This window comes from Petromyzon marinus, chromosome 55 (genome assembly GCF_048934315.1).
Source record: "Petromyzon marinus isolate PM22_M1 ecotype Great Lakes invasive population chromosome 55, UKy_Petmar_22M1.pri1.0, whole genome shotgun sequence".
In the NCBI taxonomy this organism is placed as follows: Eukaryota; Metazoa; Chordata; class Hyperoartia; order Petromyzontiformes; family Petromyzontidae; genus Petromyzon; species Petromyzon marinus.
The window spans coordinates 6601598-6627276 of NC_133721.1; the positions used below are offsets into that span (position 1 = coordinate 6601598).

The 25679-nt window shown below is 51.5% G+C and overlaps 1 protein-coding gene across 3 annotated transcripts in view; it reads right to left on the reverse strand.

The window, feature by feature from the left end:
* Positions 1-25679, reverse strand: part of LOC116954451 (schwannomin-interacting protein 1-like) — a 310676-nt gene that overhangs the window by 78286 nt on the left and 206711 nt on the right. The window contains exons 1-2 of one of the 3 annotated variants that reach the window (XM_032974974.2): positions 15211-15701; positions 6383-7255 (exon numbers count right to left, since the gene is read on the reverse strand). In XM_032974974.2, the coding sequence (XP_032830865.2) occupies positions 6383-7255; positions 15211-15219 (882 nt within the window). In that variant the 5' untranslated portion in view covers positions 15220-15701. Of the gene's footprint in view, positions 1-229; positions 690-6382; positions 7256-15210; positions 15702-25679 lie in introns of those variants that run through there. The other 2 variants (XM_032974973.2, XM_076052287.1) reach the window with 2 other exon arrangements.

Genomic DNA, 25679 nt, shown 5'->3' on the forward strand with positions numbered 1-25679 from the left:
CGTTCGCAGCTGCAACGTCGAGAAGGACACCCGACGGCGTTAAAACAATTGTAATGTCAGCAGAGAGAGAGAGAGAGAGCGAGAGAGATGTTATTGTTGATAAAGAGAGACAAACAATCGGCCGTTATCATCCCGCGGTTTAAAAACGGAACGAAGAACAGGTCGTGAAGCGACCAAGCGCCGCTCTCTGTCAACGATAAGGTGGGGGCAGAAATAAAATGGAATTTACCTCCAAGTTGGACTTCGATTTTTCCTTCGGAAACGAAAACATTTTTTTTTCTTCTCGCGGGGTCTTTGGCAGATAACAAAAACGCCGCCGACCAAAAAAAATAAAAATCGGTTGTTGGTTTTTAAAAATAAAAAAAGTTGCCTGTTAGATATAAAAGTGAATGCAACTTCACAAATAACCGCCGGCATTCATCGATTACTCCCACACTTAATTTCGCGTGCGGACTTGCGCCTCTTGCTGCACGACGTCTCGCGGAAAGACGACGATCGGCACGACATCTCGCGTCGATGCCGATGTCGAGGAGGGCCGCGCACGCTCCGACACCAACCCCGGGGCTCTGCGGGAACGACGGACCGCGTGGAGCTGCGAGCGATGTCCCTCGGCACTTCACACCCCCCGCGAGGTTCCCGGTGAGACCCGCTGGACCTCGGTGCGCGGCGATTTGCCCCGGGAGCGAGGGGCTGGGATGGCGAGCGGGCGCGGGGCGGTGTTTGTCGGGAGTCCAGAGAGGGGGGGAGGGGGCGTTCCTCGCCTCTGCCTTTTCCACATCCTCTGCCAAAACCAACCACCTCCTTCTCCTGCCCAACCCAAAAACCCAACCCAATCCCACACCGCCCCCCCCCCTCTCCTCCTGTTCCTCCTCCCCTCTCCACCCACCTCCTCTTTGTCCGTGAAAAAGAAAGACGAAGGTCCCCCCTCTCCCCCTCCCCTCCCGTGTAGCCTTAACAGACTGTTGGGGCAAGTGCTGTCAGCGAGTAGCACCTGTGAAGAGCGACACGACACACGAGGGGGTGGGTGACCAGCACCGCGCCCGGCCGCATTTCTTTCCCTTTTGGCGATGTTCACTCAGCGCTTCGGGCGCTCATTTGAGGCTCAGTCGACCTAGGGGGAGGCCCAGGACCGGTCCAGATAATCCGTCACCGATATTTGCCGTGAGCGGGAGTCGAACTCGGGTGGCCCGCCGGGTTTCGTAGCGCAGCGCAAGCGCAAACCGCTACAACTCATCTGTCCGCAGCGCTCACCACCACCACCACCCACCGTCTCTTCAACATCTAGCACATCTGACCAGCTCGCAAAAGCAAAGAGTGGCACAGGAATGTGGCGCTGGCCCAACAGGCTTTCGCATTCCTGGGCACCGGAGCCGCCCATCTGTTTGCGGTCGGGAGTAAGCGAAGCAAATGAAACCGCATCAAATGCAGGAGGACGAACACGCGGGTAAGCTGTGGGCTTTCAGAGAGAGAGAGAGCTGCATCTGAGCTGAATCTGAATTTACGAACGGGTACATAGGGGATACACAGCAGTGAGTAACAAAAATAATAATTTGCAACAGTAAAACTAAACTTTTTATTTGACCAGGTAAGGCCCCCCGAGCTATATAGCTCTTTTTCAGAAGCGACCTGGCCACAAATGACAGCCCAACGAATTATTGGCGCGCGTGGAAATTTATAGCAGCCAAAATACTCCAAAACGCATGTTTCTTAATGTGGAAGGAAACACCGGGGGACTCAGAGAGAGAGAGAGAGAAAAAAAACACGCGACCACGGGGAGAGAGAGACACGCAAACTCCAAATATACAGCAGGCGCTCAGGGCCGAGATGGATCCCACGATCTCGTGCATACCAGGTGAGGTCGTTGCCATCTCGCCACTGTGGCGCCACAAGCCTTGCCCACGTGGCACCGCCTCTGTCCCTTCCAGCGACGTGTCCTGCCCCAAGCCCCGGCTCGCTTTTCTTCGCAGCGAAAGCCGTACAACAACAAAAAAAACCCCCGCGTGACAATCTTATACAAACATCCGTGCCTCCTCCTCCGGGAGGAGCTTGCGACCAACGGAGGTGCCCTGCCAGACGCACGCACAACCCCCGCCCCCACCCCCCCCCCCCAGAAAAAAAAGCAACGTCCAGGGGAAGCTTAATCTTTAATTTATCCTCCCGAGTCCCAGTGGCAGAGGGAGGAAGCAGATGTTTAGCGCCTTTGCTATCCGCTACGGCGGCGGCGCGAAGACGATGCAAAAGCTCGGGTTTATCAGAGGCCGCGATCTGATGAAGGCATGCGAGGCATGCTCGTCCGCCCCCTGCCTCTGTAAATCTTGTCTACCATGAACCAACCCCGTGTGTAGGGTGACCTTGCTTAAAGAGGAGGGTGGCGGGTGGAAGTGGGGGGCACAACACGTCCAGTGTTAAAGGTGCAGCCCTGCAGCTGTTTTTGTTTGGGTGCCACGGTGGCTAGGAGATGTTAACTCCCTCGCTCGGTAGACAGGAGGTCGTGGGTTCGATCCAGACGCTGATGCCCCCTGTATATTGGAGTTTGCGTGTCTCTCTCTCATCATCATCATCACGGTGGCTAGGAGATGTTAACTACCTCGCTCGGTAGACAGGAGGTCGTGGGTTCGATCCAGACGCTGATGCCCCCTGTATATTGGAGTTTGCGTGTCTCTCTCTCATCATCATCATCACGGTGGCTAGGAGATGTTAACTACCTCGCTCGGTAGACAGGAGGTCGTGGGTTCGATCCAGACGCTGATGCCCCCTGTATATTGGAGTTTGCGTGTCTCTCTCTCATCATCATCATTACGGTGGCTAGGAGATGTTAACTACCTCGCCTGATATACAGGAAATCGTGGGTTTGATCCCAACCCTGACGCCTGCTGCTGTATATTTGGAGTCTGCGTGTATCTCTCTCATCATCATCACGGTGGCTAGGAGATGTCAACTACCTCGCCTGATATACAGGAGATCGTGGGTTTGATCCCAACCCTGACGCCTGCTGCTGTATATTTGGAGTCTGCGTGTCTCTCTCTCATCATCATCACGGTGGCTAGGAGATGTTAACTACCTCGCCTGGTGTACAGGAGATCGTGGGTTTGATCCCAACCCTGACGCCTGCTGCTGTATATTTGGAGTCTGCGTGTCTCTCTACCCACCCGTGGTGTCGTGGATTATTCTCTGGAGTGTCCGGTTTTACCCTACACATTTAGAATGAACATTAATTTAGAGTATTTGCCTGCAATACATTTGCACGTGATAAGCCACTTCGTTGAGCTATTATTTGTGGCCAGGTCGCCTCTGGAAAAGAACTATATAGCTCAGTGGGTCCTTACCTGGTAAAATAAAAAAAATAGTTAAGTTTACATAGTTTTGAACTGCTTCTTTCTTCGTGTGGCTGCTGATGTAGATGGAGAACCAACAACTTCAATTTCACATTCAGGTGGTCAAACCATACAACCGCATGAGTAGTGGAGGGAGTAGCGGGGTTGTGTATCGCTGCGATGTCTCCTTCATATCCGTGGATCCCGGGGCATTGCATCGTTGTACGTTGCACGGTTGCGCTGAATTCTATTTGCTCCATCGATTAACTTAATTTCTATGATATTGATTATTATTAATTTATAATGTATTCATGTTATTCATTCTTTATTTCTATTGATGAACTTTATTTTTTATTTCATTGCTTTCGGTCATTTTGGTGACCCACGGCACTCATTGCTGATTGAGACTTTGCGTTGCCAGCCGGTTTGAACAAAAATAAACTTAATCGTGAATTTGCTTGGCCACGTCACGGCTGGCGTAAAGGCCTCCGCTCGCGGGAGCTCTACGGAGCCCGCTCTTGAGGGCTCTTCGGCCTACTCTTCCACGAGGTTGGAGTACCCACACCTCACCCCCACGGAACCCGTTTATACCGCAACGTGGGCAGAATCTGGGTGGGAAGGGGAGGGGGCCTTAACAAATGCTCGCCGTTGTTTCAGCTGCTGCTGAAACCGGGAGATGGAATCGAACCGGCACACCTCTCGATGGCAAGTCCATTGGTACTGATCCCTAACGCAAAGTCAACGTTTATTGAACGTTCGACAACCGCTCATGAACGCCGATTATAATGGGCAGGCGAGACGATCTGGCTCTTTCGTCTTTGTCGTCCATGCGCTTCTGCTCGGGGCTCCAGCAACGCTGCGGCGAGCATCTGGGTTCGCGCGGATGGGCGGTGATTTTCTCAAGTCAGTCGACCCACGGCCTCCTCGGTCTGTCCCCCCCCTCCCCCCCCGTGACGTCCTCCTCCTCCATGCCAGCATCGTGCCTCTGACAATTCACGCGATCGCCTCGGCAGTGCAACCTGCCCTGGCACTCAGCGGCGCCGTGACGTCACCGCCACTATAGTGACGTCACCGCCACTATAGTAATGTCACCGTCACTATAGTGACGTCACCACAACTATAGTAATGTCACCGTCACTTTAGTGACGTCACCGGCACTATAGTGACGTCACCGCCACTATAGTGATGTCACCGCCACTATAGTGACGAACGGCGGCTATGGTTCCCGTTGTTGTTATTTGCCAAACCGGGCGAGATTTTGAACACACACACCCCCCCCTTCGCCACCACCTGTGTTCAATATTGTACCCACGTTTGTCAAGTCGACTGCTGCCTCTGGATGAAGCAAGGTGGGGCTGGAGTGGGGTGGCTAAGCCTCCCACTCCATTGCCCCCCCGCCCCGCCCCGCCCCACACACACTACGTGGCTGCCACAAACCTCACGACGACTTTTTTAGAGACTCACGTGCCCCCTACCCCCCCACCTCCCCTCTGCCCGACTTTTGCAATGAGCGAGGCCCTCTCGCCCGCCCGCCCGCCCGCACGGCGAGAGAGGCGCGCAACGCGTATTTAATCTTGCGCGTCCGTATTGATCCCCGCGGCGGCGATGGGGAAGCCTTGAGGGATTGTGGCGAGGGAACAGTTCGACAGTCCTCGTTCTCAAATCGCTCAACAACGCCTCCCAGGGCGAGCTCGCGACTGCCACGAGCTCCCGGCGCGATTCGCAACGAGCGATTCACGTGCGTCTCGCGCGCGCGAATCGTGCGGCCAAACGGACTGTTGATGGCTATACGGCGGTGCGAGGGGGGGAGGGGGGCGATGTATGGTGCTCGCCATCGGTCGAGTTTCACTTTTATATTTGGGGGGGGGGGGCGGCAGGAGTTCGCTTTTTCACTCACATTAGGAACCGCGGGTGAATATAATACATTTATTTTTAATATTAATTTCAAACTACTGAGGATAAATGAATAAGGGTGTCCAGTTTAGGGGGGGGGGTGGGTCGGCTTTGCACCCCCGTGCCCCCCCCCCCCACCCATGTTGGTAGCCATGGCCACGTGGCCTGTAACCCAGCCCCGTGTGCTATGGCAGCAGAAGCAGCAGCAGGCGACGGTTGGTGGATTTTGCGCAAACGTCGCAGCGAGAAGGAGGAGGTGCCAGGTACCCTGCACTCGCCAGAAGAGGGCGGTACAGCAAAAAAATGCGTCCCCCACCTGTTCCACCTGCGTGGAATTCGCGTGTTCAAACCCCGCGCGCGGCTCTATAAGGGCGTTCTGGTTGCCTGCCGCAGGCAAACACTTAACGCAAGTGGCTGGTAACGCCCTCACACGGAGAAGACCGCAGAGCTCGGGCAATTGTCGGCGCCGGCTCGTCGCGTGGCTGCCTTGCCGCGTGTGCGTGGTTCCACACGAGTCGTTGCCGCTCTCCGCGAGGGCGAGCTAACACTGGGCGGCGGCAGCGGTCCCGCGTCGATGTGATCAATCGAGACAGAGAGCGAGAGCGAGAACCAGACAGGCGAAATTTCTCGGAGCGCGTGGACAGCTTAAACAGCAGGCCAGGCTGGAAACACGTTTACCAAACACACACACACGCACACGCACGTCATCCATAATACAGACCACTTTCATCCCTCCCCGCACCAGCTCCCACTTCACTCATCAACAGACGCCGAGCACGGCGCCGCGGTCGGACGTCCGCGGCGCCACGGACGTCCGACCGCGGCGCATTTTCGTGGCCCCCGTGATTCGCCGCACTCCGATGAGCGATCCCGGGGGTTCCGCTGAAACCTGTCCGAGCCACGCGCCGTTGCCGAACCCCTGTTCCGTTCCCGACGGGAGCGAGCGGGCGCTTGGAACGAAGACGTCGCCGATTGTTTATCTACCATCTCCCCGCGAAGGCCACGCACACACACACACACAGCGTTGCCGATGGACGCATTGAGTTTGTGTGTTTTTTTCTTTCTTTCCCCGTCGCCGCTTTCGGCCGGCGTTTCTACGTTTGTAGAAATAACGACGGACCCCGTCAAGGTGAACCACTCCAGGCACGGGGTGGGGGTGGGGGGGGGGCACTCACCGAGGTGAAGGTGCTGAGGGTGGCGGCCGCCGTGCCCGCTCTGGCGGCCCGAGCCTCGATCTGCTCGATCTGCTCGCGCTTCTGCAGCCCGGCCAGGTGCCTCTCCAGCGCCTCCCAGTCCATGGTGGGCGGCCCTGCCGACAGTGACTCATCCTCCTCCTCCTCATCCTCCTCCTCCTCATCGTCATCATCGTCATCATCATCCTGGTCGTCGTCCCGCGCGAGCCCCTGCCATGCCCGCTCTCCCGGGCCGCCCTCCTTCACGGCCGCCACGGAGGCGCCGCTCCTTCCCGAGCGGCCGCCGCCGCCGCCGCCGCCGCCGCCGCCGCTGCCGTCGCCCTCCTCGCTCGTCGTGGCCACAGATGTCGGAGGGGACGGGGAGAGCGAGGGAGAGAGCGGCGGGGGGACGATCGCCGCGGCGGCGGCGCTGGTGGAGCGGCGACCGCTCCCGGCGCGCGGCCCGGCCTGCGTGCGGCCCGGCTGCAGGTCGCCGTCGCCGCCGTCGCCGCCGTCGCCGTCGTCGCCGTTGGCCGGACGCGACAGCTCGGTCGGCGTCGCCGCGCCGCGCGACGTTGAGCCCCCCTGGAAAAACGAGGCCTGGCGCCACTCCCCGAAGACGCTCCGCGGGAACCGGCGCGCGACCGCCAGGCCCCCGCCGCGCCGGTCGTCGGCTTCATCGTCTTCGTCGTCCTCCTCCTCCTCCTCCTCGTCGTCGTCGTCGTCGTCGTCGTCGTCCAGGTCGGCCAGCGTCTCGAGGTCGAGGCTGGGCGAGGACTTGCAGTCGGAGCACGGAGTCACTTTGCTGGAGCCGGACTCGGAGGTGGAGCGGCTGCAGGGGTCGCTGCCGAGGTCCATGCCATCCTCGCCGGAGTCCTGCACGAGCGAGACAAAGACAAAGATCCCCCCCCCCTCCGTGTAGCCTTAACAGAGTTTTGGGGCAAGTGCTTTTGTTAGCGGGCAGCTACGAAAGTCGGCGAGGCAAAACGAGGGGGTGGGGTGGCCAGCACCACGCCCGGCCGCCTTTGTCTCCCGAGTGGCGATGGTTCCACACCGCGCCAGGTACTCATTGGAAGCTGAGTCGACCGAGGGGAGGCCCAGGACCGGTTCATATCATCGTCACTGGCGTTGCCCGTAGCGGGAATCGAACCCGGGTTGCTGGGTTCGTAGCTAGCCGCGACTCTGCCGCTCGTGCACGCATGCACCATCGCCAACATCGCCAACACCGCAATCGTCAATGTCATCCCTGACGTCATCGGTATAACCATCATCATCATTAGCACTGTCACAGTCGTCGTGAACATCACCATTGTCACAATTGATATCGTAATCATTATCGCCACTCTCATCAATATCACCATCACCACCAACATCATCATCACTACTATGAACATCGCCATCATCATCATCATCACCACCGTTGCCATCATTGTCAGAATTGCAGCCTTCACGAGCATCTCCATTGTTACCATTAACATCATAACTGTTGTTACAGCTTTTACCAAAATCATAGCTTATCATGGTCACCATGATCCGTACTTAACTTATCTCCATGTCTGTTACCACTGCCACAATTATCATCATCGCCAGTATCATCATCCAGCCCCGGCACAAATCAATACCTACAGTGAGGGAAAAAAGTATTTGATCCCCTGCTGATTTTGTACGTTTGCCCACTGACAAAGAAATGATCAGTCTATAATTTTAATGGTAGGTTTATTTGAACAGTGAGAGACAGAATGACAACAAAAAATCCAGAAAAACGCATGTCAAAAATGTTATAAATTGATTTGCATTTTAATGAGGGAAATAAGTATTTGACCCCTCTGCAAAACATGACTTAGTACTTGGTGGCAAAACCCTTGTTGGCAATCACAGAGGTCAGACGTTTCTTGTAGTTGGCCACCAGGTTTGCACACATCTCAGGAGGGATTTTGTCCCACTCCTCTTTGCAGATCTTCTCCAAGTCATTAAGGTTTCGAGGCTGACGTTTGGCAACTCGAACCTTCAGCTCCCTCCACAGATTTTCTATGGGATTAAAGTCTGGAAACTGGCTAAGCCACTCCAGATCCTTAATATGCTTATTCTTGAGCCACTCCTTTGTTGCCTTGGCTGTGTGTTTTGGGTCTTTGTCATGCTGGAATACCCATCCACGACCCATTTTCAATGCCCTGGCTGAGGGAAGGAGGTTCTCACCCAAGATTTGACGGTACATGGCCCCGTCCATCGTCCCTTTGATGCGGTGAAGTTGTCCTGTCCCTTTAGCAGAAAAACACCCCCAAAGCATAATGTTTCCACCTCCATGTTTGACGGTGGGGATGGTGTTCTTGGGGTCATAGGCAGCATTCCTCCTCCTCCAAACACGGCGAGTTGAGTTGATGCCAAAGAGCTCCATTTTGGTCTCATCTGACCACAACACTTTCACCCAGTGTCCTCTGAATCATTCAGATGTTCATTGGCAAACTTCAGATGAGCATGTATATGTGCTTTCTTGAGCAGGGGGACCTTGCGGGCGCTGCAGGATTTTAGTCCTTCACGGCATAGTGTGTTACCAATTGTTTTCTTGGTGACTATGGTCCCAGCTGCCTTGAGATCATTGACAAGATCCTCTCGTGTAGTTCTGGGCTGATTCCTCACAGTTCTCATGATCATTGCAACTCCACGAGGTGAGATCTTACATGGAGTCCCAGGCCGAGGGAGATTGACAGTTCTTTTGTGTTTCTTCCATTTGCGAATAAGCGCACCAACTGTTGTCACCTTCTCACCAAGCTGCTTGGCAATGGTCTTGTAGCCCATTCCAGCCTTGTGTAGGTCTACAATCTTGTCCCTGACATCCTTGGAGAGCTCTTTGGTCTTGGCCACGGTGGAGCGTTTGGAATCTGATAGATTGATTGCTTCTGTGGACAAGTGTCTTTTATACAGGTAACAAGTTGAGATTAGGAGCACTCCCTTTAAGAGTGTGCTCCTAATCTCAGCTAGTTACCTGTATAAAAGACACCTGGGAGCCAGAAATCTTTCTGATTGAGAGGGGGTCAAATACTTATTTCCCTCATTAAAATGCCAATCAATATATAACATCTTTGACATGCGTTTTCCTGTATTTTGTTGTTGTTATTCTGTCTCTCACTGTTCAAATAAACCTACCATTAAAATTATAGACTGATCATTTCTTTGTCAGTGGGCAAACGTACAAAATCAGCAGGAGATCAAATACTTTTTTCCCCTCACTGTATTCACCGCGTGCTATGCATCCAGATCGCAAGGAATGTTACGGCGAGGAATGTTTAAGCAAATGCGTTGGGTGCAATAATTAAACACAGGGCAAACAGAAGCTGCAGGAACAAACATTTGTTTTCTCCAAGCTCAAAGCAAAAAAGCTCAGCAAATATTTACATTGGCAAGAGAATGGCACTCAAACATTCATAAACTTTTCTTAAATGCCCCCCCCCCCCCCCATTAGACGACAAAGATCAAGTGCGATCATCGCTGTTTATTATTACAAGATAGGCCAATTTGTGTTCGGCATCATAACTAAAAGACTAACAGAGCAATTACTAATGAAGCCGGGGGTACTTGGGCAAAGTGCCAACCTTGGATTGGCCTGCTGCTGCGTAAGTCATGGTGCTGCTTAGTCCAGCAACTATTATTTAAACAACAAAATATTGGCAGCAGGTTGCCTAAGATCTCTCTCTAAGGCCAGGATGCCAAAGTTGCCGATGATCTCTAAGAAGCGTGAAACCCGCTGTAATTCTCTTGGGAACAATTTCCAATTAAAGTTGAAAGCGTGCATATGTCGTGACAACTCTCGTGAAAGATAATCCACAACGAAACCGCGCTGCCAATATATAAAGTCGCATTGCCGTTAGGGACCTACCCGACTGGAAAGCGGCCAAACTTATCAAAGGATTACCCACAGACTCGAAGAGATCTTCGCGAGTTCACACATCCGTAGGCTCCCGAAACTTGCCGATGACATCGAAGAGTTGTGAAAGCCGCGCGCGCACAGGGGCTGCGAAAGTGAGACGCCTTTTTAACGCAACGCACCGGCATGCGCGTCGCCAAACATTAAAAAAAACACGTGAACGGACAACAGCACGAGGCCCCGCGTGCTTGTTGATTTGGGGGAGGAGCCCATTACACTTTGCCAACGAGTTAAAGACCCTTAACCCCCTCCTCCTAATCCTCCTCCCCATCTACGCCAGAAGCTCACACGTAACCACTGCAACGTGCCGAGTGTCTGTTGCAAATGCAATTCTCTTAGACATTTTGGGTGATTTTATAGTTAATTTATTCGGTACAGCCCTGTGAGCCATTCGGCTCTTGAATCGGGTGCAACCGCAACAAACAAAAAACTAAAACATGAACAAGAAAACATCTTAAAGTGACTATGTGACTGTGCAAACAGAAAATCCGGGAAAAAAAGATAAAAATATTCCTGAAATAGCACCGTACACTAACGCTGTGTGTAAAAAATCTCAGTGGGATGCAAGTCAAACAACAACAACAACCACAAGACAACTAAGATTAAGGCCATCAGTCTAACTTGGGTGATTTAAGTGGCTGTGTTTTAGTTTTTTTGTACCCCGCCCCGCCCAAATTATTTCTAATGTTAAAAAAGTATATATTGATGACGTACGTAAAAAAATGGTCGTGTGTGTGTATATATACATGAAGAGCATTGCAGACTTTAAATGGGCGAAAATGTAGTCTTCACGGAAATGGCAGGGTCGTGTCAAGGAAAACGAATGTAACGGGGCATTCAGGACACAATGTACCCAGCCCCTGAGCTAAAGACTGCCGTATTTCCACCACCACCACCACCGCTGCCAGGCAAAGTTGAGTGGCCAAGTGATGGTCCTGAGCCGTTCCAGGTGTCAGCAGCACAGCTTGGGTCAAAATCTCCACCTGCCTCACCCCGGTGAACGTTCTGCACAACTTTGAATGTAGGCTTGGGTTCAATGAGGCTATCCCAATGTCATGATTGGTGATTTTTTTTTGTGCAATTCCCTGCCATATATTTGTTGTTCAGCAATTTTTTTAAAAACTAAAGTTGAACGCGTTTATGCATAATTATGCATACTTATGTGCCGTTTTGTCCGTAATAGGCGGAGGGGCCACGATAATTATCGTAAAGATGATCCAAAATTAACAAACATAAAATGTGTCGTATAAAGTTGCGCTGCCTATCGGAGGGTTATTTCCCAATGACGTGGGGACCAATACAGAGAGCAAAGAGCGCTGTTGCCGAACACGCAAACGCAATTTTACCAGACAGGCACCCCATCGGCTTCCGTACCGCTAATGAAAGATTTTGGTGTGAAGGAATGGGTTTGAAATTGTTACATAATCCATGCGTGCACATTGTCAATCTGACCTCGTTTGACACGTTAGATGGTTTGAATTAGTTGAGGGAATCCTCCGACTGTAAATCAAGTTTCCATGCTGACGCCGTGACCTCAAGGCTGCTTGCAAGGTCATCCCAGGTCAAAATGCATCCGCTCCCTTGTGATCCATCCAGCAGTGGATTGGTCATGGAAAATCAGAATTATCAGCGATGGTTCAATACAGCGGTGCGTGCATTTATAGTCGGTGATTAGGATGCCTTCGTTGGAGGGTTGCATCTCTGATTTCCACGCACGCAAAAAAACGGCACATATCATGGAAAGAAAAACAAATATCTCTTAGTACCAGAAAGGCAAATATCTCCCCGTTATTGCGTTACCTTGAAATTGTGTATTACTCATTACGCAAGTGGAAAAGAACAAACAAAAAACCAACCAGCGACTTCGCACGTCCAGAAGAGGACACATTTCCCGTGACAGACGCTTCAAAAGGAGAATAATCTTGGGGAAATCCCAGGACAGGTGTTGGTAACACTGCTGCCCACTGACTGTGTGCGCGCGTGTGTGTAGAATGCAACTGCTTGGGCCCCCTGTTGCCACACTCAGGGCAGTGCCTCTGTTGTTGTTGCTGCTGCTGCGAGCTCACGCGACGTTCGCGCTGCTTGTGTACGCGTCTCTCCGACTGTTAAAGCCCCAGCGCCGTGCCACTACAAAGTCGACAGCCTCCTCATCCCTGGTCTCCACCCCCCCCCCCCCCCCCAATTACCCACGAGACTCTTGCATCGCTGTTCACGAGTCCCAAACACCGCGGTCGAATGCAATGCACCCTACCCCCCCCACCACCACCACCACCTTCTCCAGTCAATGCAACATGACGTGGTGCAATGATTATTTTTGTTCAAGAGCTCAATATAGAAACGGCGCGAGTATAGGGGAGATGGAGGGGAGGGGGAATCCCCCACAAGCCACTTGCGAGCGACAATGCCGGGGACACGTGCCCTCGGAATAAGGACCGGGCCAAAGGTGAATGGACTCACCGATCGAGGCACAGGATCGTGTTTAAAGGGGGAGGGACAATGTAAGGAAACAGAACCAATAAATACAATAAATAACGTACACGCGGCGCCACACTGAGTGGTTGTTGTGTTTTTTTTGTGTGTCATCGCTACAGAGATGCCCCTGACGCGGTGCGGTTTTTTTTTGTATTAAAACACAGCGACGACGAACGGCGACGCTGGTGGGGCGGATGAAGGGAGAGAGCGAGAAGGGGGCACAATTAGCCGCCTGCTCATTTGTGTCCCGTGCTTAGACATCAGCGGGGGTGAGTACACTTGGGCCGAGTCGCCAGGTCGATTCCCTCCCCCTCCCCGTGTAGCCTGTAACAGACTGTAGGGGGCAAGTGCTGTTAGCGAGCACCTATTAAGGCCGGAACGGCACACGAGGGGGTGGGTGGGCCAGCAACCACGCCCGGTCGCCTTTGTCTCCCGAGTGGCGATGGTTCCACACCGCACCAGGTACTTACACAGCCAGCAGTCTGTGATTGGCAGGACGCGCGTGGTGGTACAGAGGGCCGGTGTACTCCCCCATCTCTTCGCCACAATCCATGACCGGCAGGTCGCGTGTCAACGCCACACCCCGGCATTTTTATCGTCTCCCTCGTGGCCGCTGTTCGACTCAATTCAGGCGAAGTCGACGTTATGCGGATGGCCCCAGATAGTCACTGCCGCCGTTAATGACTGCGAGTTGGAGTCGAACTGAGGTGGCTGTTCATTCGAAGCGCCGCGCGCTAACAACCACTCCTCCTCCCACCCTAAGAGACACGAGGCGCGCTTGAGTCACACGCGGCGACGCCTCTGAACACACGCGGAGGAAGCTCGTTAGGCACAAACGCGGTGCATGCATGTGTGTGTGTCTGTGTGTGTGTCTGTGTGTCTGTCTGTGTGTGTGTCTGTGTGTGTGTCTGTGTGTCTGTGTGTGTGTCTGTGTGTGTGTCTGTGTGTCTGTCTGTGTGTCTGTGTGTGTGTCTGTGTGTGTGTCTGTCTGTGTGTGTGTGTCTGTGTGTGTCTGTGTGTTTGTGTCTGTCTGTGTGTCTGTGTGTGTTTGTGTGTGTGTGTCTGTGTGTGTGTCTGTGTGTGTCTGTGTGTGTGTCTGTGTGTGTGTGTGTCTGTGTGTGTGTCTGTGTGTGTGGGGAGCGGTGGTGTAGCGGTTAGCGCTACGAACCCAGCGACCCAGGTTCGATTCCCGCTCACGGCCAACACCAGTGACGATTATCTGAACCGGTCCTGGACCTCCCCTAGGTCGACTCAGCCTCAAATGAGTACCTGGTTGCGGTGTGTAGTAAACATCGCCACTGGGGGAGACAAAGGCGGTCGGGGGTGGTGCTAACCACCCACCCCCTCGTGTGCCGTGCAGCACACGACAGTCCGTGAAGGCTGCACGCGCATCGCGACGTTTGTCGATGTGCACGCGCGCGCGCGCGTGCGGGCATGCGACCGGCGCGGTGGTTATTGGAGCTGCAACTGCGCTGCAAACCCGGCCACCCGAGTTCGATTCCCGCTCAAGGCCAATAACATTGGCGGCGAATATGTGAGCAGGTCCCTGGGCCTCCCCTAGGTCGACTCAGCCTCAAACTAGTCGCGGGTGCGATGTGTATTACACAACAGCACTTGGTAGACAAAGACGTCGGGGCGTGGTGCTAGCCACACAACCCCACTCATAAGTGTGTCGTTTCGGCCTTCATGGGATACTCGCTAACCGCACTTGCCCCAACAGCTCGTTCAAGGCTATACAGGGGATCTTTGTCAGTGTGTGTGCGCGCGTGAAGGGTTGTTGTGTGTTCGCGTGGGATGGGAGGCGAGCGCATCGCGTGGCGGGTTTGAGTTTCACGGAATTTTTTTGTCCGGGAGATTTAAAAACCCCCTTTCCCCTACCACCCCCTCGCTGCTCCTCCGGCGCTCAAACGGGGCCGCATTTTAATGAAGACGTTCTGCGTAGCGCCCCAACGGAAGGCATCGCAAAACACGCGAAGTGGCCACCCGGCAATTGGCCCGAGTCGCCAGCGAGACAAATGAATGACTGACAGTCATCGTCATCTCGCGACCGCTCCGACTCACCGCGATCTCTAGACTCTGACCGGTGAATGGAGTTGTTTTTTTTATCTCGCCCTCTCTCTCTCTCGACAACAAGGCAATTAAACTGTCAAAACCCCGCATATATCCCTGTCCCCACCCCCGCTCCTCTCACCTTAGGGACCTCAACCCTCCTTCCAGCGCCTCCACCCACCGCCCTAACGCCCAATCGAATGAAATCCCGACTCGGCGAGCGGCGATCCTCCGGCCGAGATGCGGAAATTCGAAGGAAACACGGCGGCTTGGTCGGCGGGGTTTGGCGCTCGTTCGACCACGGTGCTTCGCCGCAACTCACGCCCGGAGAGGATGATCTAACGGCGATGATGACGATGGTGGTGGTGATCTCCGCCAGCGCACTTACCGTCAGCATACTTTCGACGCCGTCGCCGCTCCTCGCATGTCCCGGGTTTAACCGGCGGCTACGACGGGCGGAGCCGTCGGCTTTAAGCCGAGGGTCCTTTTTTTATAGGGGGGGGTGGCGAGAGATTCCGCGCCGCGCGAAGTGACGGAGCGATGTTTGGGCGAGGTGGGTGGGAGGCGAGAGAGAGGCAAGCGAGACAGAGAGAGAGAGAGAGGGAGCGAGAGAGGGAGGGAGGTGGGGAGAGCAGAACGAGCGCATGGGCGAGACGGAGGAAGAGGGAGAGCGAGTGAGCTGGAGAGAGACACAGAGAGAGAGCGCGAGCGAGAGAGCAAGCGAGAGAGCGAGCAAGTGGCTTGCAGCTGGAAGCGAGATGGATGGGAGAGAGGGTCGGAACATGTGAGATGGCAGACGCGGGAGTGCTGTACCGTTGGCGCCGGTGTTTGATTTAAAACCCTCTAAGGCTCGTCGGAGACACCTACCGAGACCAGCCCGGACTTTGTGTGTCTCCGGACACACGCCCATCACCCCTCTGGCCTCCGCGACAACAACAACAGCAGCAGCAGCAAGACAAATCATGAATTCCCCTAGGGGAGTATCCCCGAGTGATGACATCGTTGAGGAAACAGAGCGAGGCTCCGTCCGAACGGAGAGACGCTCCTACCCATCAACGTGATGTCAGCGAATTAATTATTGAGCGTTTTTGCAAATTTAATGGGTTACAACCCCCCCCACCCACCCCTGCCCAGTCCTGACAAGCGGCGTAAATGGACGTAAATTGCAAGGGTCTTCTTCTTCTTCTGCTTGCAACACCTTCATTGTTTATTATTAATTATTTATCAGCCCGTTTATTTAACTGTGCTCGTCCGCGCGCGCCTCTCGCCACGCGGGGCTCGTGGGCGGCAACGAGACGCGTGCTGGAGTGTTTAATTTGAGGTTGCGTGTACGTGTGCGTGTGTACGTGTGCGTGTGCTTACGTACGTATGCGTGTGCGTGTGTACGTATGCGTGTGTACGTGTGCGTGTGCTTACGTACGTATGCGTGTGCGTGTGTACGTATGCGTGTGTACGTATGCTTGTGCGTGTGTACGTGTGCGTGTGTACGTATGCGTGTGCGTGTGTACGTGTGCGTGTGTACGTATGCGTGTGCGTGTCTACGTATGTATGCTAAGCCTCTTTCGCACCGTACGTAGCCAAACCGTGCTATTCGGAGGTGCGGGGGAAATTTGCAAACAAACTGAACTAAAAAAAGCAGTTCTAAATAAATGAGCTTTCAGTCTAGATTTCAAAGCGCATAGCTCCCAGCGGCTTCATAATATCGGAAGGGAGAGCGTTCCAGACGGCCGCGGAAGCGCACCTGAAAGCGCGCGATGCGGTGACCGTCGCCTCTGTTCGAAGCCGCTGCGATGATGACCGGAGGTTCGCGTGACGATGGTTCATGTTCCTTGACGAGATCAGCGAGGTGTCGTGACTCATTTGCGGCGGGACACTTTGGAGGAGTGGGTCGCAATCTCCTCCGAGCCTTTGCAGCTCGCCGTTTTTTTTTTAATAGGAACATGTTTCAGGATAATAAACGAAACGGTTTTTTTTGTTCCTTATTTTTCTGACACGTAAAACAAACAAAAAAATAAGTTGACATGATGCACGCGTGGATTACGCAATGCGTTCCAACGCGCGGTGGTGTCGGAGCGTCGTGGAGGCCTGCGACGCAGCTGTCAAGGCTCGGTGCCTCTCTGGAAACTGGAGGACAAGCCCCGTGAATCATTGCGCCGGTTTTATCAAGAGGCAAAAGTGCAAAAGAACGACGCGACATGACGCGAGCGCTTAGTTCAGATTGTCTCGTCTTTGCGAGAGTCATCATCACCCCGCCTAACACGGGAAGACGTGATGGACATGAGGACAGTCGGGGTGGTAGCGAGATATTAACTCCCTCGCGAGGTATGTAGGCAGTCGTGGGTTCGAGCCGGACCCTGACGCCGGTATTTGTTTAGAGTTTGCATGTCGTTGTCGATTGACATTTTCTCCGGTTTTTTGCTCCACATTTAGAATCAAAATGTGTTTAGAATAGTTTGCTGCTATAAATGTCCACGTGATGAGCCACTTCGTCAAGGGATCGGTCGTGGCCAGGTCGCCTCTGAAAAAGAGCCACGTACAGTGAGGGAAAAAAAATATTTGATCCCCTACTGATTTTGTACGTTTGCCCACTGACAAAGAAATTATCAGTCTATAATTTTAATGGTGGGTTTATTTGAACAGTGAGAGACAGAATAACAACAGCAAAATCCAGAAAAACGCATGTCAAAAATGTTATAAATTGATTTGCATTTTAATGAGGGAAATAAGTATTTGACCCCTCTGCAAAACATGACTTAGTACTTGGTGGCAAAACCCTTGTTGGCAATCACAGAGGTCAGACGTTTCTTGTAGTTGGCCACCAGGTTTGCACACATCTCAGGAGGGATTTTGTCCCACTCGAGGCTGACGTTTGGCAACTCGAACCTTCAGCTCCCTCCAGATTTTTTATATGGGATTAAGGTCTGGAGACTGGCTAGGCCACACCAGGACCTTAATGTTCTTCTTCTTGAGCCACTCACTTGTTGCCTTGACCGGGTGTTTTGGGTCATTGTCATGCTGGAATACCCATCCACGACCCATTTTCAATGCCCTGGCTGAGGGAAGGAGGTTTTCACGCAAGATTTGACGGTGCATGGCCCCGTCCATTGTCCCTTTGATGCGGTGAAGTTGTCCTCTCCCCTTCGCAGAAAAACACCCTCAAAGCATAATGTTTCCACCTCCATGTTTGACGGTGGGGATGGTGTTCTTGGGGTCATAGGCAGCATTCCTCCTCCAAACACGGCGAGTTGAGTTGATGCCAAAGAGCTCAATTTTGGTCTCATATGACCACAACATTTTCACCTAGTTGTCCTCTGAATCATTCAGATGTTCATTGGCAAACTTCAGACGGGCATGTATATGTGCTTTCTTGAGCAGGACCTTGCGGGCGCTGCAGGATTTCAGTCCTGCACGGCGTAGTGTGTTACCAATTGTTTTCTTGGTGACTATGGTCCCAGCTGCCTTGAGATCATTGACAAGATCCTCCCGTGTAGTTCTGGGTTGATTCCTCACCGTTCTCATGATCATTGCAACTCCACGAGGTGCGATCTTGCATGGAGCCTCAGGGTGAGGGAGATTGACAGTTCTTTTGTGTTTCTTCCATTTGCAAATAATCGCACCAACTGTTGTAACCTTCTCACCAAGCTACTTGGCAATGGTCTTGTAGCCCATTCCGGCCTTGTGTAGGTCTACAATCTTGTCCCTGACATCCTTGGAGAGCTCTTTGGTCTTGGCCATGGCGGAGAGTTTGGAATCTGATTGATTGCTTCTGTGGACAGGTGATTAGGAGCACACTCTCAAAGGGAGTGCTCCTAATCTCAGCTTGTTACCTGTATAAAAGACACCTGGGAGCCAGAAATCTTTCTGATTGAGAGGGGGTCATATACTTATTTCCCTCATTAAAATGCAAATCAATTTATAACATTTTTGACATACGTTTTTCTGGATTTTTGTTGTTGTTATTCTGTACTCTTTGGTTCTATTCGGTAAAGTCACGTAAAAATAAAAAAATAAAAACTCACGATGTTATTCTGTCTCTCACTGTTAAAATTATAGACTGATCATTTCTTTGTCAGTGGCCAAACGTAGAAAATCAGCAGGGGATCAAATACTGTTTTCCCTCACTGTAGCTCAGTGGGCCTTACCTGCTAATATAAAATAATAGTTGAGTTTTAGTTAAGATGGACCGACAAAGATCACGGATAATCGCGAACCAACCTTAGCTGGAAAGCATTAATTACAACAACAACAACAAAAAGCAACACTTTGATAAACGATTATGACGACGGTGACAACCCGCCTTTTCCTCCCGTGCAATACCACGCCGTCAAATATCTCCCGATTAGCGCTCGTGCGGAGAGACGCCGAGGGCGCGCAGGGCACGGGGAACAAAAGAAAACATCGTCCAACTGGTGCGCGGACACCACACGAACAGGCGCCCATGCACACGTAATCTATCCTGAACACAGGACTCATTCCCACCACACGACCAGACGCCCCATCGGCACGTAATCTATCCTGAACACAGGACTCATTCCCACCACACGACCAGACGCCCAATCCACACGTAATCTATCCTGAACACAGAGGACTCATTCCCACCACACGACCAGACGCCCCATCGGCACGTAATCTATCCTGAACACAGGACTCATTCCCACCACACGACCAGACGCCCCATCCGCACGTAATCTATCCTGAACACAGAGGACTCACTCCCACCACACGACCAGACGCCCCATCCGCACGTATTCTATCCTTAACACAGAGGACTCACTCCCACCACACGAACAGACGCCCCATCCACACGTAATCTATCCTGAACACAGAGGACTCACTCCCACCACACGACCAGACGCCCCATCCACACGTAATCTATCCTGAACACAGGACTCACTCCCACCACACGACCAGACGCCCCATCGGCACGTAATCTATCCTGAACACAGAGGACTCACTCCCACCACACGAACAGACGCCGCATTCGCACGTATTCTATCCTGAACACAGAGGACTCACTCCCACCACACGAACAGACGCCCCATCCACACGTAATCTATCCTGAACACAGAGGACTCACTCCCACCACACGACCAGACGCCCCATCCGCACGTATTCTATCCTGAACACAGAGGACTCACTCCCACCACACGAACAGACGCCCCATCCACACGTAATCTATCCTGAACACAGAGGACTCACTCCCACCACACGACCAGACGCCCCATCCACACGTAATCTATCCTGAACACAGAGGACTCACTCCCACCACACGACCAGACGCCCCATCCACACGTAATCTATCCTGAACACAGAGGACTCACTCCCACCACACGACCAGACGCCCCATCCGCACGTATTCTATCCTGAACACAGAGGACTCACTCCCACCACACGAACAGACGCCCCATCCACACGTAATCTATCCTGAACACAGAGGACTCACTCCCACCACACGACCAGACGCCCCATCCACACGTAATCTATCCTGAACACAGAGGACTCACTCCCACCACACGACCAGACGCCCCATCGGCACGTAATCTATCCTGAACACAGAGGACTCACTCCCACCACACGAACAGACGCCCCATTCGCACGTATTCTATCCTGAACACAGAGGACTCACTCCCACCACACGAACAGACGCCCCATTCGCACGTATTCTATCCTGAACACAGGACTCACTCCCACCACACGACCAGACGCCCCATCGGCACGTAATCTATCCGGAACACAGAGGACTCACTCCCACCACACGAACAGACGCCCCATCCACACGTAATCTATCCTGTACACAGAGGACTCACTCCCACCACACGACCAGACGCCCCATCCGCACGTATTCTATCCTGAACACAGAGGACTCACTCCCACCACACGAACAGACGCCCCATCCACACGTAATCTATCCTGAACACAGAGGACTCACTCCCACCACACGACCAGACGCCCCATCCACACGTAATCTATCCTGAACACAGAGGACTCACTCCCACCACACGACCAGACGCCCCATCCACACGTAATCTATCCTGAACACAGGACTCACTCCCACCACACGAACAGACGCCCCATCCACACGTAATCTATCCTGTACACAGAGGACTCACTCCCACCACACGACCAGACGCCCCATCCGCACGTAATCTATCCTGAACACAGAGGACTCACTCCCACCACACGAACAGACGCCCCATCCACACGTAATCTATCCTGAACACAGAGGACTCACTCCCACCACACGACCAGACGCCCCATCCGCACGTAATCTATCCTGAACACAGAACTCACTCCCACCACACGACCAGACGCCCCATCCACACGTAATCTATCCTGAACACCGAGGACTCACTCCCACCACACGACCAGACGCCCCATCGGCACGGAGTCCGTCCTGAACGTGACAATTAACCTCTCGCTATGACACGACTGTGCCGCTCGCTTGCGGTGTCCGCGTGCCATCGCCAACCGCCCGCCGCAGGCAGGGACAATAAACACGGCACGGTGGCATCTCGGTCGCGCGTTGCCACGTCGCGAGGGAAGAGAGAGCGGCTGAGTTACACCACCCCCCCCCCATGCACCCCCTCCCCATGCACCCCCCCCAACTCGCATCCTCCGCTATGCAATTCAGCCCCCTTTCTACAAGGCCCACAGTGATGGCGCTCCCCCCACAAATAGAACATTATTTGCAATCTTCTCCATCACTCCATTGCGGCGAGAGTCCTGCCCTCTTGTGATTCCGGCTGCTTGCTTGCCCCTAAGCTGCTGTGGATTTAAACTTTCACCCCCAGATGCACGTTGCAGAACGCTCCGAAGGGCCCTGGACCGATGGACATCGCGCCTTAAGACGCCACCGTCTGTTTCACACGCCACTGCGGCTAGGAGATGTTGACTACGTCGTCTGGTGAAAACATGGGTTTGATCCCGACCCTGACGCCTGCTGCTGCTGTATATTTTGAGTTTGCGGTGTCTCTCTCCACGTGCTCGCGTGGATTTTTCTCCGGGTCCTCCGGTTTTTCCCTCCACATTCATGAGCAACATCATGCGTGTAGACTAATTGGCTGCTGCTGATCATTTCCACGTGATGATAAGCCACTTCGCTGAGCTGTCATTTTTGAAAAGCAGGTCGCTTTTTAAAAGCGAGCTATATAGTCCAGCGGGCCTTACCTGTTAAGAAAAAATAGTTGCGTTTGGGAAACTATTAATAGTTTCATAGTTTCCCAAATGCCTCTTCACTGCCTTCATTTATAATGTATATATACATAAAACCCATGGGTTTTGTATTTTACTTTGTGGGTTGTTCTTATCGCAATCCCGCGCAATGTCGTCAGCTCTCTCTATATTTCATTCCGTCTCTATAAATTCTATCCGTGTTAAATTTCGATTTAAAGCTTTCGTGACTGCAAGGATTCATCTTCTTTGGTTCTTTCGGTAAAGTCACGTAGAATGAGAATAAAATAATAAATTGATAAAATAAAATAACACAATATTATTCTCACGACGTTTCGGCCACAACACAAGCGGCCTTCATCAGGTGAAGGGACGAGACTGTCTTTAGGACAGCGCTGGAGTGAAAAAGCCACCTTTAAGCTGTGTGAGAAGAAACAAAGCCCCCTCAACTTTAGCAACACGTGTTGCTACACGTGTTATTTTATTTTATCAATTTATTATTTTATTCTCATTCTACGTGACTTTACCGAAAGAACCAAAGAAGATCTATCCGTGTTGTTATCTCAGTACAGAAATGTTGTGCCATCCAGGTGAAATGCGCTTTACAAGTCTAAACCATCAATATTTGTTATTGTTGTCATGAGTCAACTCAAAAAGGCGTTGTTGTTGTTGTTACGATCGTTTTGATTCTCTCCCCCCAAAATCTCGCAGCGACGGTCCGGCGATCTGAAGCGCGTCCTGCTGGCAACGCTTAGTTCCGTGATGCACGAAGCGCGTGGTGTCGTCGTCGTCGTTGTCGTCGTCGTCGTTGTTGTGTGTTAGTTTCTTTGCCCGACATTCCGCACCTCCGACTAGCGCGGTTCGCCACGCAACGGTGGTGCGAAAAGAAGTTCAGGGTAGGGAGGAGCCGTGCGCCGTTGTCAGAGGGGATGGGGATGCGACGCAAACACGCAAACATGCAACCATGCAAACATGTAAACATGTAAACAGGCAAACATGTAAACATGTAAACAGGCAAACATGTAAACATGTAAACAGGCAAACATGTAAACATGTAAACAGGCAAACATGTAAACATGTAAACATGTAAACAGGCAAACATGCAAACATGTAAACAGGCAAACATGTAAACATGTAAACAGGTAAACATGTAAACATGTAAACAGGCAAACATGTAAACAGGCAAACATGTAAACATGTAAACATGCAAACATGTAAACACGCAAACATGCAACCATGCAAACATGTAAACATGTAAACAGGCAAACATGTAAACATGTAAACAGGCAAACATGTAAACATGTAAACAGGCAAACATGTAAACAGGCAAATATGTAAACATGTAAACAGGCAAACATGTAAACAGGCAAACATGTAAACATGTAAACAGGCAAACATGTAAACAGGCAAACATGTAAACATGTAAACAGGCAAACATGTAAACATGCAAACATGTAAACATGTAAACAGGCAAACATGTAAACGTGTAAACAGGCAAACATGCAAACATGTAAACAGGCAAACATGTAAACATGTAAACAGGCAAACATGTAAACATGTAAACAGGCAAACATGTAAACAGGCAAACATGTAAACATGTAAACATGTAAACAGGCAAACATGTAAACAGGCAAACATGTAAACATGTAAACAGGCAAACATGCAACCATGCAAAGATGTAAACAGGCAAACATGTAAACATGTAAACAGGCAAACATGTAAACATGTAAACAGGCAACCATGTAAACATGTAAACAGGCAAACATGTAAACATGTAAACAGGCAAACATGTAAACATGTAAACATGCAACCATGCAAACATGTAAACATGTAAACAGGCAAACATGTAAACGTGTAAACAGGCAAACATGTAAACATGTAAACAGGCAACCATGTAAACGTGTAAACAGGCAAACATGTAAACGTGTAAACAGGCAAACATGTAAACATGTAAACAGGCAAACATGTAAACATGTAAACAGGCAAACATGTAAACATGTAAACATGTAAACAGGCAAACATGCAAACATGTAAACAGGCAAACATGTAAACATGTAAACAGGTAAACATGTAAACATGTAAACAGGCAAACATGTAAACAGGCAAACATGTAAACATGTAAACATGCAAACATGTAAACACGCAAACATGCAACCATGCAAACATGTAAACATGTAAACAGGCAAACATGTAAACATGTAAACAGGCAAACATGTAAACATGTAAACAGGCAAACATGTAAACAGGCAAACATGTAAACATGTAAACAGGCAAACATGTAAACAGGCAAACATGTAAACATGTAAACAGGCAAACATGTAAACAGGCAAACATGTAAACATGTAAACAGGCAAACATGTAAACATGCAAACATGTAAACATGTAAACAGGCAAACATGTAAACGTGTAAACAGGCAAACATGCAAACATGTAAACAGGCAAACATGTAAACATGTAAACAGGCAAACATGTAAACATGTAAACAGGCAAACATGTAAACAGGCAAACATGTAAACATGTAAACATGTAAACAGGCAAACATGTAAACAGGCAAACATGTAAACATGTAAACAGGCAAACATGCAACCATGCAAAGATGTAAACAGGCAAACATGTAAACATGTAAACAGGCAAACATGTAAACATGTAAACAGGCAACCATGTAAACATGTAAACAGGCAAACATGTAAACATGTAAACAGGCAAACATGTAAACATGTAAACATGCAACCATGCAAACATGTAAACATGTAAACAGGCAAACATGTAAACGTGTAAACAGGCAAACATGTAAACATGTAAACAGGCAACCATGTAAACGTGTAAACAGGCAAACATGTAAACGTGTAAACAGGCAAACATGTAAACATGTAAACAGGCAACCATGTAAACGTGTAAACAGGCAAACATGTAAACGTGTAAACAGGCAAACATTTGCGCGACTGAAAGCGACGAGACGCCACAGACGCTGCCGTGTTTACACGGCAGCGGTGCAGGGGGAGGCCAGATGCAGAGCGCACCGAAGACAAACAGCGGATCGCGCCGTCACGATCATCCTCGTTTACGCGCGCACGTGGTCGTTGCTGGCTGGGCCGAGACTCGCTACAATCGCAGGTGGCGGCAACTCAGATGGGAACTTGGGATGATCAGCAGCGTCGGCTGTGGGGTCATCGCGATAAAGAGGAGAGTGCGGGAGAGTCCCAACTTTAGAAACTGTTCAACTTCTTTCGCACCGTACCTAGCCAACTGTGCTAATAGGAGGCGCGTGGTGGGAAGGACAAGAGCAACTGAACACAAAAAAAGCAGTTCTAAAGAAATTAGTTTTCAATCTAGACGATTTAAAAGTGCAGAGCTCACAGTGGCATCTATAACGTCGGAAGGGAGAGCGTTCCAGACGGCCGCGGAAGCGCATCTGAAATCGCTACGTTTGTTTCGCAATTGACTTCCAGACCCCCCACATAGTGAGCGTGTTTGTACCTCGCCCCCCTCCCACCAGCCCCCCCCCCCCCCGTCGCCCCCACCGTCCCCCATCAGGGTTGGCTGCTACTGCAAGCTGCTCGTGATCACGGCGATGCAGATTTCGCAGCAAAATTTAATTAAAAGGATGCGCGGCGTTCACTTATGATTTTTATTTTATGACTCCTCTGGCCGGAGGAAGCCACCACGCGTGGGAGGGGGGGGGGGGGT